Genomic DNA, 17616 nt, shown 5'->3' with positions numbered 1-17616 from the left:
AGTATATAGTGACAGTCTCTTTGCAGAATTTAATCAATAAGCGTATTTACTGTAAGTCTCTGCACTATATTATGTCAATTTGACCCCACTCACATTCCCAAGGAGGAAGATGTTCATAAACCAGTAAAGCAGCTTAAGGTTAAGCAGAGCAATAGTATTCTTGGGGTGAATGTGAAAATCCTCTTCTTCCCTCCTCTTCAGAATTATCCTTCTTATTTTTGTATGGGGAAGTTTAGTCTCAAAAAATGCATTAATCTGATCAGTAACACGATCTTACTTTTTCAAAACTATTATCCTGCTAGGTATCTATATTGTAAAAATAGGTTCAAATTCTTGTCTCTCTGGGCTAGTAGACAATGTGTTTGTAATGGACTATTATCTTTGTCAGCTTTGCAGAACATAAACACAGCTTTTACTTCCCAGTTCAAAAAATGGAGTTGGTAAGGTATCCACTTTGGAAACATCATGTCATTCTCTTTGGGAAAGAATATATGAGTGGCAAGAAATCTTCTTTAGGGTTTGCATTTCTGCCAATGTATGATGTATAACATTGTTGGTATACAATTGTATATGAATTGTTCTAAGTTACGTCAAAGGCGTGTATGTGTATGTAAACATATATGCTATGTCTAGACTTTTTTCGAAGAAAAGTGGCCTTTTTTCGAAAACACTTCACCTGCATCTAGACTGCTGCTGTGTTCTTTCCAAATTAAATCGAAAGAATGCAGAATTTTATGAGGAAGAAATGCCTTTTTTCGAAAGATCTCTTGCAAAAAAAAGGTTTTCTTGACCTCAAACAGGGCTTTTTCGAAAGAGAGCATCCAGATTGCCTGGGTTCTCTCCTTCGAAAAAGTGAATCGCTTTTTTGAAAAAGTTGTGGCTGTGTAGCCGATCTTTCGAAAGAAGCGTGTAGTCTAGGTGTACTCAATGTTCACATATACAATGTAAATACATATATGAATGAAAATATGTGTTTATATAATTTATCAGAGGGGTAGCCGTGTTAGTCTGAATCTGCAAAAGCGACGAGGAGTCCTGTGGCACCTTATAGACTAACTGAAGTGTAGGAGCATAAGCTTTCGTGGGCAAAGACCCACTTCGTCAGATGCATGTCATGCATCTGACGAAGTGGGTCTTTGCTCACGAAAGCTTATGCTCCTACACTTCAGTTAGTCTATAAGGTGCCACAGGACTCCTCGTCGCTTATATAATTTATCTTTACATTTATTCTCGTATATAAGTTCGAACCTAATAGACCTTTATAAAATATTACAATTTCATCATTAACTGTTGCCATACAATTTTGGAATGTTAAAAAAAAGTTTTATTTAGAACTCTTATTGAAACAGAATTTCATTTACATATGCTGCAGCACATTTTCTTCAAAAGTATCCAGATTTTCCACTTTTTAGAACCACGAAGAGAAAAATAAAAATACATAAGAGACTGCAATTTATATAAAACTATTCAGATTTTACTATCATGGTTTTTATCTAAGTGACCATAATAAAAATAAATTCATATTTTAAATATACAAATTCAGTTTGAGTTCTGACTTTTTGCAGTTGAAAATATAACCACAATGTGGCTCTCCCGGAAGAGTAATTCAAAATATTGACTGTCTGAGGCATGTCTTCACAGCTTTAGCCAAATTTAAATTGGATTGTCAGATTGCTGTGCTTTAATAGCAAAGGTGGTGTTTATGTGTTTCATTGTATATAGTTGATAAAAGTAGACATTAGTAAGACATTATTAATAGGGCCCTTAGAAATTTTGCAAAACTCCACTGATTTCCTTGGCTTCATTCCTTCAGTTTCTGCTGGTACTTGGGATCTGAATCAACCTGCCAGCTGAAAATTATGTTCATTCTGCTCTCAAATGGTGCCAAAAACCATACTGGACTTTTGAGCTCTTATTTGTCTGTCTTGATAAGAAACTCAGAAAGTATTCACAGCATTGGTTCACATATATATTTTATTTAGGCAAATAGAAAGGCAAGGCACTTAATTTTCTCTTAAAAGGAAGTTAGTATTAGCCTGAAAACAGTAGAAATATTGAGCATTTGAAGAGATTCCAAAGCAGTGAAATAAATGTAAGTTTTTGCACATATTTCCAGTGTCCCTACTGGTAATATATGTAAATTAATGTTTTGACATCAGATTAGTATCTGAGTAGTGAGTTTAGACTGCCACAATAAACATGTCAAGCTATGTTCTAGCATGCAATGTCTAGCCATTTAATAACTTTATAAGGAGTGGGTTGTATTTTTTTTAAAATGTCACTGAGATTATGTAGCGCAGCTTTGGGCTCCATTATGCAGCCCTTCATGTGCAGAAAACGTCCATAGAAACAAATGAAAGTCTTGTGAGCACTGTGGCTTTCTGCAGGGTTGTGTTCTCTGTTTTTAATTTGCTAAGATTTATATGGTTTCTAAGACTCAATAGATTCTATGTTGTGAAGCTTCAGTATACAACTCCAGACTAAGCTTAAATATTGTTTATAACCTTTTTTCACTGCAGAGACTCCTGCTGTATTTCCAGAGAATATCAAAGAAAAAGAAACGCCAACACCAGTTGAAGATCTTCAGCTGGAAAGCTCCATTCCTCATACAGATTCTGGTATTGGAGAGGAGCAGATGCCCAGCATCTTAAATGGGACAGACTTAGAGACAAGCACAGGCCCTGATGCTATGAGTGAATTATTGTCCACTCTGTCTTCGGAGGTAAAGAAATCTCAGGAAAGCTTAACAGAAAGTCCCAGTGAAATCTTGAAGCCTGCACCTTCAATATCCAGCATCAGCCAAAGCAAAGGCATGAATGTCAAGGAGATATTAAAAAGCCTTGTGGCAGCCCCTATTGAAATTGCAGAATGTGGTCCTGATCCCATCCCCTACCCAGATCCTTCATTGAAGAGGGAAGCTCAGGCAATTCTTCCCATGCAGTTTCACTCCTTTGACAGGTATATGGCTGAGTTAATTATTTTATATTGTTCTAATTCTGAGATTCAGAGTATTTATTTGTTAACATGTTGATAGTCCAGTGTGAATTCAGATTCGATGATATTGAGAAAAATGTAGTTGCTTTACTATTCACAGCAATACTAAATCCAGACCATATAGTATCTGTAAAAGCTTGTCATGTTGATTTTCTCTCTAAGCACCAATTAAATTGTAATTGGTGCTGGAAGAACAAGCTTGCTTTAAAGAACTGTTATTGTAATAAAACTTTTTTTCTTTTAAAACCATCATTTGAATAGGAAAAAGTCAGTTTATGTACAACAGACTGTTTGGGTGAAGTCCCAACAAAATGCTTCCAAATGTTTGTCATTCCAGTCCTCTTCCAGTAGTGAAGCATTTTAGTCGAGCCAGATTGTCTGCATATTTCCCTCAGAATAAGATTGAGACTGACTCTTGTATTTCATTTTTTAAGTTTTAAGGACATTTTTTTACATTAGAAGGGGATGTATTTTACATTGTGGACCATAAATATTTTATTTTCCATGGTTGACTGAAAGTGCTCGCATTACTACTTAAAGAAACTTAATAAGAGGCAACCATGCTGATAGCCTGAATCTTAATATAGGAGTTATTTCGAGAGATGCAACTGACAACATCCTACAAAAAAGACACCACACTTGTATGGTGGTGTTCATCCTTAATCTATGCGAGTCTAATTCTGAAGTACATTGACATGACTGAATTTTCCAGTGTGATGTGGTTGTTGTAGACTGTTCTCTAAAATACAGTAATTCCTCATTTAACATGTGTCCCCTTAACACGTTTTCACGATAGCATGATTTTTTTGGGGGGAATGTTTTTTTGAATTACACTACTGTCCCCAGTATAACACGATTTCCCCAGACAGCTTGTCACCAGCAGCTGCACAGGGCTTCCCCCACCTTCCTGCAAAGTGGCGGAGGGTTCACCGCTCGCCGCGCCGTTCCCCAGCAACCCCCTCCTTGCCGGACACAGTGCGGGTCCCAGCAGACCCGTCACGGCCATACTCCCATCCCAGTCCCCCTCTCCTCCCCTCCCCTCCCCTCCCTTCCTCTTCCCCAGAGCCAAACACTTCCCCTCCCTGCTGTAACCCAGTCCTCTTTCTTCCCCAACCTTATGTCCCGGTCCCAACAGACGCCACCGCTTGAAACGCAACCCCCACCTTTTCCATTATTTTCAATGGGAAAATTGACCCCGCATAACACGTTTTCACTTAACACAATCATTTTCTGAAACACATCTATAATGTTAAATGAGGAATTACTGTATTTAGATAATCAGAAGAACCAGTTAAACAATCCAGCATGAAATCTGATATGTGGCAAAACTATAAAATAGAGCTTTGGAAATATATCAGTTAAGATTTGTATAGCCACATTCTGAAATGAAATTCTGAAGCATCTTCAAAAATGAGCATTTCAGGCTTAAAATATGGCAGATTAAATCCTGCACAGATATATGAAATGCACACAAATTTTCATAATACAAGATGAAAATTTTCTCCATTAAAATATTAACAAAAACAAAATCCAGTCAAATGGTTTAGGTGAATTTAAACAATGACAAGGGGGATACATGAACATTACCATTCAAATAAAACTTAAAATATTATGTTGGGAAGCACTTCTCATTACGTAAGTATAGTGCAACTAAGAAGAAAATAATGTTATAGGTGCCGTCACTGGACTATTTCAATAAATAATGAGATTGAGACACGGGGAATACCTGAGACTGGAATATCAAAAAGGAAATGTGGTCTTCCCAAATTATTATTTTGATTTTTTTTTTTTCAGAGAGACAGTCTACTTATTGCCTAATTCATTAGGAAGAAGATTTTTTTTCTTCCTTCCTATTCATCAACTTACAGATGGTAATTTGGTTTGGTTACAAAGGGGCAATGTAGATGGGAAAAATCTTGCATCATTTGAGTGTTTTTCTTTGTGAGCAACCATCATATTCTCAAATATATTCCTTTTATATTTAGCAGAACAGCATGTTGTATGCTGTGAATTTACGAAGTACGTGGTAATTTCCTAAAAAAAAAACCAAACAAACCCTGTACACTCAAACATTAACAAGCTAAATTTCCTTTTTGATTATAGCACTGTGTGAGAGCTCTAAGCCTTCATAAGAATATGCATCTATCTCAGTGAGATTCCATGCAAACTTGTGCACCTACATTAATTATTTTCAGTACAGATTCTGGGCCTAAGGTTATATGCAGTTGTTAGCTTTTTAATAACTTCATTAATGTTGTGTAGACATTCAGGTTATTAGGTTTTATTATTACTACATGTTCAAACTGTATCCTGTGTAGTGCAGTAGAACAGATGTGTGGGGAGGTGTCCCTGCACTGACTACCTTCATCACTCAGTGCAGATGGGGGGAAAGAGGATGCAGTGGAGTGGGGAAAATGGGCAGACCTCTTATAGTGCTGGGTGACATGGCTGTACCACTGCAATTGATGGCACCTGCTGCACTAAGTTTGTATGATGCAATTTACTCCCTTTCTTAGGCAACAAGAGAGCCCAGGAGAAGTTAGTGACTGAAAAGACTGAGACATAGTCTTTGAATGCAATGCCTGCGAATCAAAGCAGATTATCTCATGATTTAGTCCAAGTGTAGGTCAATATTTCTCAATCTTTCCCATACCAAGACCTTCCCCTTTCCCTCATCAGGAATGTCCTGGGATACCCCTTAGTTGGTGCCTCCCTTCCACTTCCTAATGTGGGAAGGGTAGGGTATTGCAACAGGCCTGCGTTCCTGATGCATGTTGACAAGTCTTAGTTTAAGACACGTACCATGATCCACCTCTGGAAAGAATCAGTATGTTTAACGAGGAATGTAGCATATCCTGTCAATGGACAACGAAACAGGAAGTTGTTGTTTGGCTCTTCCCAGTCATACCAGACAATATTAAAAGTTGGCAAAACGGATATACCTATATCCTGCTTCACTTGTACTAAGTAGCACTGTTTATCCTTAGTCTGCTAAACAGTTGATCCAGCAGTGATTATAAATTACCCACAGTAAAAAGTGAATAGTTTTGATTTGACTGGCAGCAGCAGATTTCCCTATTCTGAAGCACAGGGAACATTCAATGTAGTCTCCAGTTATGTGAGGCTCAGCAGCTTTGGCTATTACACTTGGTCTTACTGGGGAATGCTCAGAAGGTTTTCATATTTATGGTATTGCTACAAAAATTGTCTTTTGATTTTGTAAGCCCATCAACTTTCACTAGAAGATGCTAAAGGTTTTTATTTTCTAAAGATGGTTTCTTGATTCACAAATAGCTCAGTGCTCCCTCCTTTTCATAGTTATATGCATGTCCATGTTCCCTTGTCAACTGCTGCAATGACTCTTTTGAAATATTAAGGTTGCTGACAAGCATTCTGTTGCATGCTTCGGTCTAAATCTGCCAGAGACAGGTTCACAGGCTACAAGCCACAAGAGAGAGAGAGAGAGAGATCCCTAGGAGAGGAAAAAAAAACTAGGAAGCAGGGTGTATGCATTGTAATCTAGCTAATTTACAGTTGGAAGACCAAAAGACAGCTGCAGAGGGGTCCCAACAGCACAGAGAGACAATCTAAAATGTTGGATATGACAAATAGAAAAATGCTGAATTCCAGGACAATTTGGAAAAAATGCCAAATCCACAGGACATATGCAAATATGGATGGAAGAGTCACATCCTAAAAACATTAATGTGGGCTGCCTGTGGGTTTAGACAGGTATCATGACATCAGTTTGCACTTAGTTCATGTTTTCAAGGTTATCTTCCTAGCTAGCTATGAGGAGATGTAAGCAATGGAAACATCCTTTATTTTCTTTTAAAAGATTATAAAATTAAGTTTGTTTTAGGGGGGTCATAACAGATGGTCTGAGAAACATCTGATAGATTTAAAAGCATATATAAGAGATTGACATAGAAATGCTCTAAGAGAGCCTCTTACAGACTTAAGAATGTTTTTTTCCTGTCATTCCTGTATTGTACTCATAAGTTGCAACCTAGTTGTTCTCTGTCTTGGTGTTTCTGGGACATATCTAAAGCCCGTTTTTTTATCGCAAATGAAAATATTAAAACAATAATGTGTTGAAAAATCTGTTACAGATTTGTAGATATATTTTTGTCATTTTATTGGCAATAATTGATATTTTACAGGGTATTTTCCTCTTAAAGTAGATGTACATTATCATGTGCTACGGACATATTTCTTATAGCAGGGGTTATGATAATTTTTAGAAAATAAACCACTGGAACAATGGTAAAATACTGAACAGAAACTATTTTAAAGGGTGGTGTGCTTTTATCTTAAATATTCTTAAAAATTGTACATTATTATTGTACATTATTGGTATTAAATGAAAATTTGCCAAAACTCATATAAATATTGTTTTAGTTAATAAAAATGAATACTGGTTTGAAATGTATTTACAATACTAATTTTCTTATACAAAAAGAGATACTAAGTAATGGTCCTTGCTCAGAATAACACATTTCTTAGAACTTGTATAACAGTAAATGAAATGTAAAAGCACAAAACATATTCCAGCACATTTTATCAAATGGGACTTCTGTGTAGTTAATGTATGCAGCAGGTCAAGTACTATCGAATGTAAATGATGAGGTGATATTGATGAAAGGAGGGGATTGAGGTCTCGAGGGGCGCTGATGACGGATTGAACAGAAGCGGCCTTGCGCTGCACGTAACTCAAGCCTGTCATCTTCACTGCTCAAAGCTATAATGGGAGGTGGCAGTCTGAAATGAGTTGCCAAGGCAAAGAGTATTATTTTTGAAATGCTTTCACACAAATCACTAGGCCCTGCATACAACTTAGTTTCATGCTTTAATGTCATCAGGAGGCACAAATTGGTGTGTCTAATTGTTTGCCACCTGCCAGCAAAATGAGCTGCCAGCCAGCCAGACGGGTTTGATTGTCTGTCAGCCATTCAATAGATTGAGAGTGACAACATCAAAAATTTCACTTCAAACTCTGAAGCTTTGTGTAGCTTTTCAGAGACCTTTTCCCTGCAAGTGCTTCTGGACAACTGCATTTTTCAATTAGTTTTCAATATATTGCTGCCTTCTGCCTCATCTGTGTTAAGATAGCTGTAATTACATTATGAGCTATATAAACAGATTTCTTGGATACTTGGAGCCTAGATTCTCAAAGTTATGACATGTCTTTTAACATCAAACCGAACTCCTTGAAAATAACACCCAGGGTGACACATTTAGAACCAAGCTCTGAGTGCTATCTGTCCTGGACTTATAAATGTAATGCAGTATAACTTGCCAGTAATTCCTTCTTCCATTTTCATCTTTTGATGGCAAAAGAACATAAGCTCAGATCTAGTAATGACTGAGTATCAGAATATATTTTCTAAATGTGGTTTGTCACACAAGAAATAATCAATCAAAGATAGTGGGCATTATGAAACTTTAGGATTGAATCTATATGGTACTCTTATTCTGCAATTTGTTTGGTCTATTACTAGTCTTCCTGCTAAAAGTTCCTTACCTGAAATTACTGATGTTTCAAGTCATCTTGCTTTTGTGCCTTATACATTTATTTTTAAACTGTGCAATGAGTTCTATAAACTTCCCCCAACCCGGTCAGATAGTTGAAGGCTGCTATGAAATCCCCCCTCAGGCTTTGTCTACGCTGCAGGGTTTTTGCACAAGAAGCTTTTTGTGGAAGAATTCTTGCACAAAAACTTCTTGCTCAAAAGTGCATCCACACCTCAAAAGCGCATCGCAAAAGCAATGTGCTTTTGCTCATGAGAGTGTCTACACTGCATGGATACTCCTGCACAAGAAAGCTCTGATGACCATTCACAGAATAGCCAGCAAAGCACCTGTGCTTTTTCCAACAGGTGTTTCTTGTGCAAAAAACCCTCCGAAGCATCCATACCTGCCTTTTTGCGCAAGAGCTGTAGTACAAAAAGGAGTTATTCCTCATAGGGAGAGGAATAACTCTACTAGCAAAAGCCCTCTGTTCTGTCGATTTTTCTTGCACAAAAATGTGCTTGAGGTGTGGACGCTTTTCCATTTTTTGCGCAAAAATCTTGTATAGACATAGCCTCTCTCTTCTCTTTTGTAGACTAATGAAGCCAAAATTCCTCAGCCTCTCCTTGTAAGTCATATGCTTCAGCCTCCTAATAATATTTGTTGCCTTCCAACTCTCTCCAATGTGTCCACATCCTGTCTGTAACGGGAGGTGCAATATTCCAAATGTGGCCTCACCAATGCAGGACTAAACACTTATCTAAATCTGCTGGCAATGTTTCTCCTAACGCACCCCAATATGTTGTTAGCATTCTTGGCTACAAGGAGACACTGTTGACCCATATCCAGCTTCTCATCCACTATAATTCACAGGTCCTTTTCTTTAGAACTGCTGCTTAGCCTGTAGGTCCCCAGCCTGTAGTAGTGCTTGGGATTCTTTCATCCCAAGTGCAGGACTCTTCCCTTGTTCTTGTTGAACTTCATCAGATTTATTTGGGCTCAATCCTCCAGTATGTTTAGGTCACACTGGACCCTGTCCCTACCCTCCAGTGTATCTACCTCTCCCCCTAGCTTAGTGTTATCCGTGAACTTGCTGAGGGTGCAATCCATCCCCTCATCCAGGTCATTAATATAGATGTTGAACAAAACCAGTCTTAGAATTGAACCTTGGGCACTCTGTTTTATACCAACCACCAAGCAGACATATAGCCGTTGATCACTAGTTATTGAGTCCAATGATCTAGCCAGCTTTCTATCCACCGTACAGTCCATTTATCCAACCCATACTTCTTTAAATTTTTGCTGGCAAGAATTCTGTGGGAGACCATATCAAAAGCTTTGCTAAAGTCAAGTTGTAACATGTCCCCTCCCCACATCCACAGAGCCAGTTACCTCATCATATCTGGCAGTCAGGTTGGTCAGGCATGGCTTGCTCTTGGAGAATCCATATTGACTATTCCTGATCATTTTCCTCAGTTCCAAGTGCTTCAAAAATTAAAAATGATTGACAATATGGAGGAAAGAAACACTTGGAAGCATATGATCCAGTAACCAGAACGGAGCAGTTAAATTACATGACGGTATATCTTTTTTGTACTCACTGCATCACTGTACAGTTTATATAGGTATACACTATACAGGTATATATGGTTGTGACTATTTTCTTCCACTATTTGATCTGAGGAAGCGGGTCTGGCCCACGAAAGCTCATCATTTAATAAACCATCTTGTTAGTCTTTAAAGGGCTACATAGTCCTGTATTTTGTATACAGTTTCTGAGTGTGATTTTGAAAAGTTTGTAAGGCTGGCCTCTCTCTGCTCCCAGTGTAGCTAATTACAAAACAGGCCTGGAAGGAGACAAAAAGAAATTGGGCCTCTGACAGTGCTGACAGAGTGCCCTGTTTTAGACTATAGGTTCTCTTATGGATCTCATTGCCATAGTATCTGGGTACCTTCCTGTCATGGTTTTTTTTTTCCTTCTCTCATACTCACCCCAGTGGAATAATTCTGTATACGTTTTAATGTGTTATCATGGGTAGGATTTTTGGTGAAGGTTTGTTTAATTGTCCATACAGCTTAGTGTTTTTTAGACAAGACAAGATTGAATAACTGCAGGAGCAGGTGCTGAAGTTTGTAATGGTCCCACAGTCTGGATATGTCTACACTACAGAGTTTTGTCAGAAAACAGCCATTTTTCTGACAAAACTTGAGGAACGTGCACACTGCAGTTGCATTCGTCTTCAAGAAAATTGAAAGAAATGGCATCTGCTCTTAGAACACCACCCACAGCCTCTGACTTAATTAAATTTGGACTCAACTCCATTCAAAGCAATGGAGACTAAAGAACACTCATTCTACCACTTCTGTAAAGTGATGACTGCCCTAAATGGCCAACATTAAGTGAGGGACACCTTGCCACTTAACTAAAATTTATGTTTCTAGTACTTGTATGCCCCCACCACCATAATATCTGAGCTTTTGAGGATCTACCTGCATAATATCCTTGTGAGTTGGGGAAGGGCCTCCAGTTTACTGAGGCACAGAAAGATGGTTCAAAGATCGGGTAGCAAATCTTTTTACAGAGACAGGGAACCTACATCTCCTGAGTTGCCAATCAGTCGGTTAACCATGTGACTATCTTTACTCTTACCTTCATAGGAGACATCCTATGAAATGTTGATGCGTAGAGCATTGTATCTTCATCATGATCAGACAATCACTTCCTCTTTGCTGATCTGAGCTCTTCCCTTCATCTTAGCAACCAAAGGCACAACTTTGATTATCCTCCATAGACTGTATGTTCCCAGCTTCCTTCTTAAAAATTCTAATGGAAAATGCAAGGAATACAAAAAGTTAAATCACAGAGATCTAAAGGCAGGTGAGGTAGAAATACCCTTCCCTATCTCAGCTTATAGAGGTTCTCAGATTACATGTCACAGACGAAACATGAATGATATTTTCTTAACTCCAAGAGCAGCAAAAACTTACATATATGTAGAGGGGGAAAGCACGACAAATACTTTAAATTCATATGACTTCTCTGTGAAACTACCTTGGCTTATTTTTTATAGAAATAACTATTCACATCTGAGATGGCTAGTCTCCAGCTTTCAGCAATCACATTCAGAACTGATACCTACCATCATTTCTCAGAATGAGGCACAGTATAGCACAGGAAATCTCACTCTCCACTGACAACTCTGACACATGATGGCCTTGGATATCAGAGGGAGCAAAGAGCCCCAGGGATATGGCTAACGGGTTGCTACTATCAGATGCATTGATCCTATGGTCAGTGATGTTGAAAGAGAGCAGTCTGTCACCCATATTTATTCAAGCTGATACTAATGAAACCAACTCTTGATGCATCCTATCTCTCCAGTACAACCTGGTATCTAATCTTCTGTTTCTCAGCAAGATGGCTGAGAAGTTAGCAAGTAACTATCTTCAAGTACACCTGACACCTGTCAGTATCCAGCTGAGTTTTAGATTAAAATGAGGAACACAGGCCACACTGCTTAATAACTTCTACTGGACATGGACAGTAGACAAATATCTACTCCAATTTTATTCAACTCTTTGCATTTAAACCTATTATACCTGGAGTTTCCTAAAGCTCTATACTCTTCTGTCTCCTTCTCAACCTCTAAGTCAAACCTTTGGGAGCAGGGCTTTTTAAAAACATAGCAGGCCAAAGAGTACTTTGAGAGTACTTGATTTTTGGTATGAATCTATCTCCTTTTTAGTCAGCAGACAGGAAGGTGGATGCCTTCACCAGAAAGTTGGTCTGACCCAAATAAAAATAAATTCAGAGGGGAAATATTTAAAAGTATTTTTAGCAAGGGAAGGTGAAATATTGGTCTATAAGTTTAGCTTGGACTTCATTTATTTAATAAAAGAGAATCAGAGATTTAGCTATGCCTTCTTATTAAAACACACTTTTTTGGGTATGCTAAGAACAATACCGAGATGCTTACTTGAAAAGCACTTTCTGAAGTGCAGAACTGTAGCCAGGAAGCTGACATATTACCCTAAATAGCAAGATTCTTTTGTTCTTTTATTTCAGTACTACAATATTATGCCAACTTTGGTTGAAAAATGAAGTGCATGTGTTCAGAGAAAACAGCATGTGGGTGTAATGAAAATGATAAGCATCTTTTTTTGTTGCATTTAAAAATCCCTTCTGCTTCAGATTTGTTTTTCACTTTCTAGTTTTGTTATGAATCAGGGGCCACAGAAATAGTTTTTTCTATAAAATAAAAAGAGAGACATTAAAAATAGACATTTCTGCCAGCACAATGAAGGAGACCTTTTGTTTATGAAAAAAAAACCACGCTACAGGTCGAACCTCCCTTGTTCAGCACCCTTTGGACCTGAGTGGTCCTGAACCACAGAATTTGCCGGATGAGGGGAAGTCAAGGCTCCCTACCCAAGTGTAGGGTTCTGCGCTCAGGTGGGACTGCACTCCATTCTGTCTGCCCTGGTGCCTCGAGTCCCCACCAGCCTCAGAAGTGGTCACCTCATTGCCTCCAGCTAGCTGAGGCTGCACTCCCCGCCCCCCAATCAACAGCGCCGGCCCAGACTGTGTGCCCAGGTGCTGGCCCTGTTGATTTCAGCCCTGGCTGGGACTACGCTCCCAGCTGCTGGCCCTGCTTTGTCCAGCCCCAACTGGGGCTGCGCTCCTCACACTTTGCCAGTCCTATTAAGGACTGCGCTTTCCACTTTGCCAGCCCTCGCTGGGGCTCTGCTCCTCGCTGCTGGCCCCACTGCCTCCAGCCCACGTTGGGGCTACACTCCACAGCGTCAGTCCAGCCTCTGCTGCGCTTATGAACCTGGCCAGCCTGTGCTCTCTGGTCCAGCAATATCAGTGGTCCTGCTGCACCATGGATGTTGCTGGACCAGAGAGTCACAAATTTTAGAGGTTTGACCGATATTTAAATGTCTCTTGGTATTTTCCTTTTTTAAATTATTTTCAGCTGCATATATCAGGCCTTTTAGTCACAAATAGGCTGAAGGAAAATACTCTGTCTTTAGATGCGATGAACATGTACTTGTCTCAGTACAATAATCAATGTTTGTAGGGGGTCCCTACTTTTCTTTTCCTGAAAGTTTATATAGTCTCAATACTGCAAAAAAATTTGAATTATACATTTTAAAACTATACATTTAATTTCATTCATAAAATAAAGTGTGTGATATACACTGTGGGCTTGAGCCTTCTCTATCTTGTACATTGTGTTTTCAGTTTACTTCTTGGCATTGTTGAGAGCAAAATGGATATAAAACATCACGTCGAGTGAGAGTGCAGGACTCTGATAGCTATCATACACAGTTTTTTCTAATTATAGTTGACTGCACCAAGTGCAAAGCAGAGCAGCATCGGGCCCTATGTTCAGATGACATTTATAATTGTCATTTTGATCACTTTGGGTATGTCTACACTACCCTCCTAGTTCGAACTAGGAGGGTAATGTAGGCATACCGCACTTGCAAATGAAGCCCGGGATTTGAATTTCCCGGGCTTCATTTGCATAAGCGGGGAGCCGCCATTTTTAAAACCCCGCTGGTTCAAACCCCGTGCAGCGCGGCTACACGGGGCTCGAACTAGGTAGTTCGGACTAGGATTCCTATTCCGAACACCACGAGGTGTTCAAATCCCGGGCTTCATTTGCAAGTGCGGTATGCCTACATTACCCCGCTAGTTCAAACTAGCGGGGTAGTGTAGACATACCCTTTCATAAGATCATTCAATGACATCTGCTCAATTTCAGTTTCATGTAAGATTGTACAGATGTGCACTAGCAGTGTACACTGCATTGCCAAATATTTGCAGTATTTCCATTTAAAAAGTGGTTATAAATACAAAGTGCTATGCAGACATTAATGACAATTATTAAATGTTTATCCTTGTGAAAGAGGAGATACTGCAATTGAAACAGAGTAATTGAAATTCTCATGACCTCACATAGAGGCAGGACCTGGATTCGAATTTAGAAGTTTCTAGATCAGTTTCATGCTTGGTCAACTAGAGCAGTGTTTCTGAAAGTGTTCCGCGAAATCACTTTCAGAAACACAGTAACTGGCCACCTCGGTTTGTTTGTTTATTGGCGCTGCAGCCACGATGCCTCGCGGCTCCCATTGGCTCTGTTTTGTCCTTTGCAGCCAAGGGGAGCTGCGGGAAGTGGCACCACCACTTCCCGCAGCTCCCCTTTGGCTGCAAAGGATGAAACTGAGCCAATGGGAGCCGTGATGCTCTGTGGCCACGGCACCAGTAAATAAACAAACCAGGGCGGTCAGTTAATGTGTTTCTGAAAGTGATTTTATGGAACACTTTCAGAAACACTGTACTAGAGCACACTATTCCATAAAAGTTTAGGAAATATTTAGGTACAATTATGCCTATTTTGCATCACTCTTCACTAAAAAGGTTAATGGTGATCACATAAGCAACACAAACAATTAATGTTAATAACAAGAGAGAAGGAACCAAAATAGGGAAAGAACAGGGTAGAGACTATTTAGAAAAGTTAGATGTATTCAATTCATCAGGGCCTGATGAAATTCATCCTAAGGTACTGAAGGAACTAGCTGAAGCAATCTCAGAACCGTTAATAATTTTCTTTGAGAATGGCTGAGTAGAGTCCTGCAAATCTGCAGATATCCGCAGATCATTTTTGCAGGTGTGGATACAGATTTTCTATCTAGAATCCTACAAATTTGCAGATGCCCACTTAGTATCCATGGGTATACATATCCATAGATGTGGATGCAGATATCCACATATAATTTTTGCAGATGTGGATACAAGTATCCACACAGAGTTCTGCTTGTGGAGAATAGATCAGATCCTAGAGGACTTTACAAGGGCAAACTTAATGCCTAGCTTTAAAAGGGTGGATAAAAAGGACTGCGGGAATTTATAGATCATTTAGGTTAACTTGAATACCTGAACATCAGTCTGTCTGTAAGCACCTAAAGGACAATACGAGTATAAGAAATAGCCAGTGTGGATTTGTCAAGATCAAATGAAGCCAAACCAACCAAATTTTCTTATTTTGGCAGAGTTACTGACCTAATGAATAAGGGAGAAGCAGTAAATGTGATAACTCTTGATCTTTAGTAAGGCTTTTAACACCGTTCCATGTGATAGTTTCAGAAGACAACTAGGAAATGCCTCTAGATGAAATTACTATAACATGGATGCACAACTGATTTTAAAACTTTACACAGAGTCTGAGGGATAGTAGTGTTAGACTGTATCTGCCAAAACAATGAGGAGTTCTTCGACATTAAAGACTAACAGATTTATTTGGGCATAAGCTTTTGTGGGTAAAAACCACTCTTAGATCTACTTGAAGAACAGTTATTACTGTCAAACCAGGAGAGTGTATCTAGAGAGGTCCCATTGGGGGCATGCTATTCAGTATTTTCATTAGTGACTTGAATGATAGTGTGCAGAATGTTTATAACGTGCAGATGGTAAAAACTGAGGTGGAGGGTTATAGTCACTTTGGAGGGCAGGATTAAAATTCAAAATGCCCTTGGAAAATTGGTCTGAAAACAACAAGATGCAATTCAATTAAGATAAGTGCAAAGTGCTTCCTTTTAGGGAGGAAAAATCAGATGTACAGCTAAAAATTGGGGCATAACAAGCTAGGTAATATTACTCCTGAAGAAAACCTGGGGTTTGTAGTGGATGACAGATTGGTCAAGAGTAAACAATGTGATGATGTTGCAAGAAAGATTAGTAATATTCTGTGGCATATTAACAGCAGGGTCATATGTAAGACCCAGTAGTTATTAGTTCTGCTGTATTTGGCCTTGGTGAGGACTCAGCTAAAGCAGAATGTCCCATTCTGGATGCCACACTTAAGAAAAAAATGTGAAAAAATTGGAGAGAGCCCAGAAGAGAGGATCAAATATGATAAAAGGTTTAAAAATAATGACCTAGAAGCAATGTTACACCTTTGTGTGGAATACATTTTATGTGGGCCAAGGCATGTGCAGATGTCTGCCACCAATAGTAACACATGCTGCTGGTTGTAAGTGCCCATCTTACAGGGAACACTGCCTAGAAAGAAAGTTTAACAAAAATTAGGGCATGCTTAGTTCTGAGAAAAGAAGGCTGAGGGGGGATCTGATAACTCTTAAAAAAGAGGACCTATCCTCTAAAATTGTTAAATTATTGATCAGTCATTCTTCTTGTGTGCTGGCTTTAGGAGTAGCAGCAATGGGCTTAATCTGCAGGAAGGGTGATTTACTTTAGATGTTAGAAAAAGCTTTTTAACTATAAGGATAGATTTCTAAGGAAGGTTTGGAATTCTCATCCCTGGAAATGTTTAAGAACAGGTTGGACAATTACCTCTTGGGAAAGGTTTAAATTTACCTGGTCCTACCTCATCCCAAGGGCCATGGATTTATGACTTGTCTAGTCCCTTCCTGGCCTACATTTGTATGATTTTTTTTGTTTGTTTATTCCTTATCAAAAGTGGTTAAGATACAAAACCAAACCCCAGTGTTACTTCTTGGTGGTAGTGAATTGACTTGCCATTTCTTTCCCTGCAGGAGTGTTGTTGTACCTGTAAAGAAACCACCTCCAGGTAGTCTAGCTGTTACCACAGTTGGAGCTGCTACTGCTGGAGGTGTACTGCCACCGGGTACTACACCAAACATATTTGCTGCTACAGGAGCTACACCAAAAAGTATGATTAATACAACAGGTATCGTCCTTAAATATTTTTGTGACCCTCATCTTTTTCTTTGTGTTTTTTCTTCAGTTGTCTCCTTTCTATTAGTATTGTGCCTTTAAAGAAATTTGGAAAACTCAATTATATCTCTCGTCCTCTATGAAGGACACAATTTCCTCTTGCTATATATGTATTCTTGCCATTATTACTTGTGGAAATTATGCAACCTCATATAGGTGAATATATAGTCGTAGTGCTGATTTTAAAAACAGAAAATTACAACAGAAGAGAGTGAGTTTCCCTGGTGCCTCCTCTCTCCAGTGGTAGCATATTTGCAGGGGTATGCAAACTTAATGCTAATAGATATTACTTATTTAATATCCCAAAGGAGGCAAAAAAACTACTAATTGCTACTAATATACAG

General features: G+C 38.9%; 1 protein-coding gene across 16 annotated transcripts in view; it reads left to right on the top strand.

Annotated features, from left to right (window-relative positions):
* The window catches only part of NBEA (neurobeachin), a 748862-nt gene that overhangs the window by 274032 nt on the left and 457214 nt on the right, over window positions 1-17616 (top strand). For all 16 annotated transcript variants that reach the window (XM_075919178.2, XM_075919174.2, XM_075919172.2 and 13 more), the window contains 2 exons: window positions 2520-2958; window positions 17071-17225. In XM_075919178.2, coding sequence (XP_075775293.2) covers window positions 2520-2958; window positions 17071-17225 — 594 coding nt within the window. The remainder of the gene's footprint in view (window positions 1-2519; window positions 2959-17070; window positions 17226-17616) is intronic.

Source organism: Pelodiscus sinensis, chromosome 1 (assembly GCF_052426305.1).
Source record: "Pelodiscus sinensis isolate ZL-2025 chromosome 1, ASM5242630v1, whole genome shotgun sequence".
NCBI lineage: Eukaryota > Metazoa > Chordata > Testudines > Trionychidae > Pelodiscus > Pelodiscus sinensis.
The sequence above is the reverse complement of the archived record's forward strand: the minus strand, read 5'-3'. Positions and strand labels throughout refer to the sequence as shown.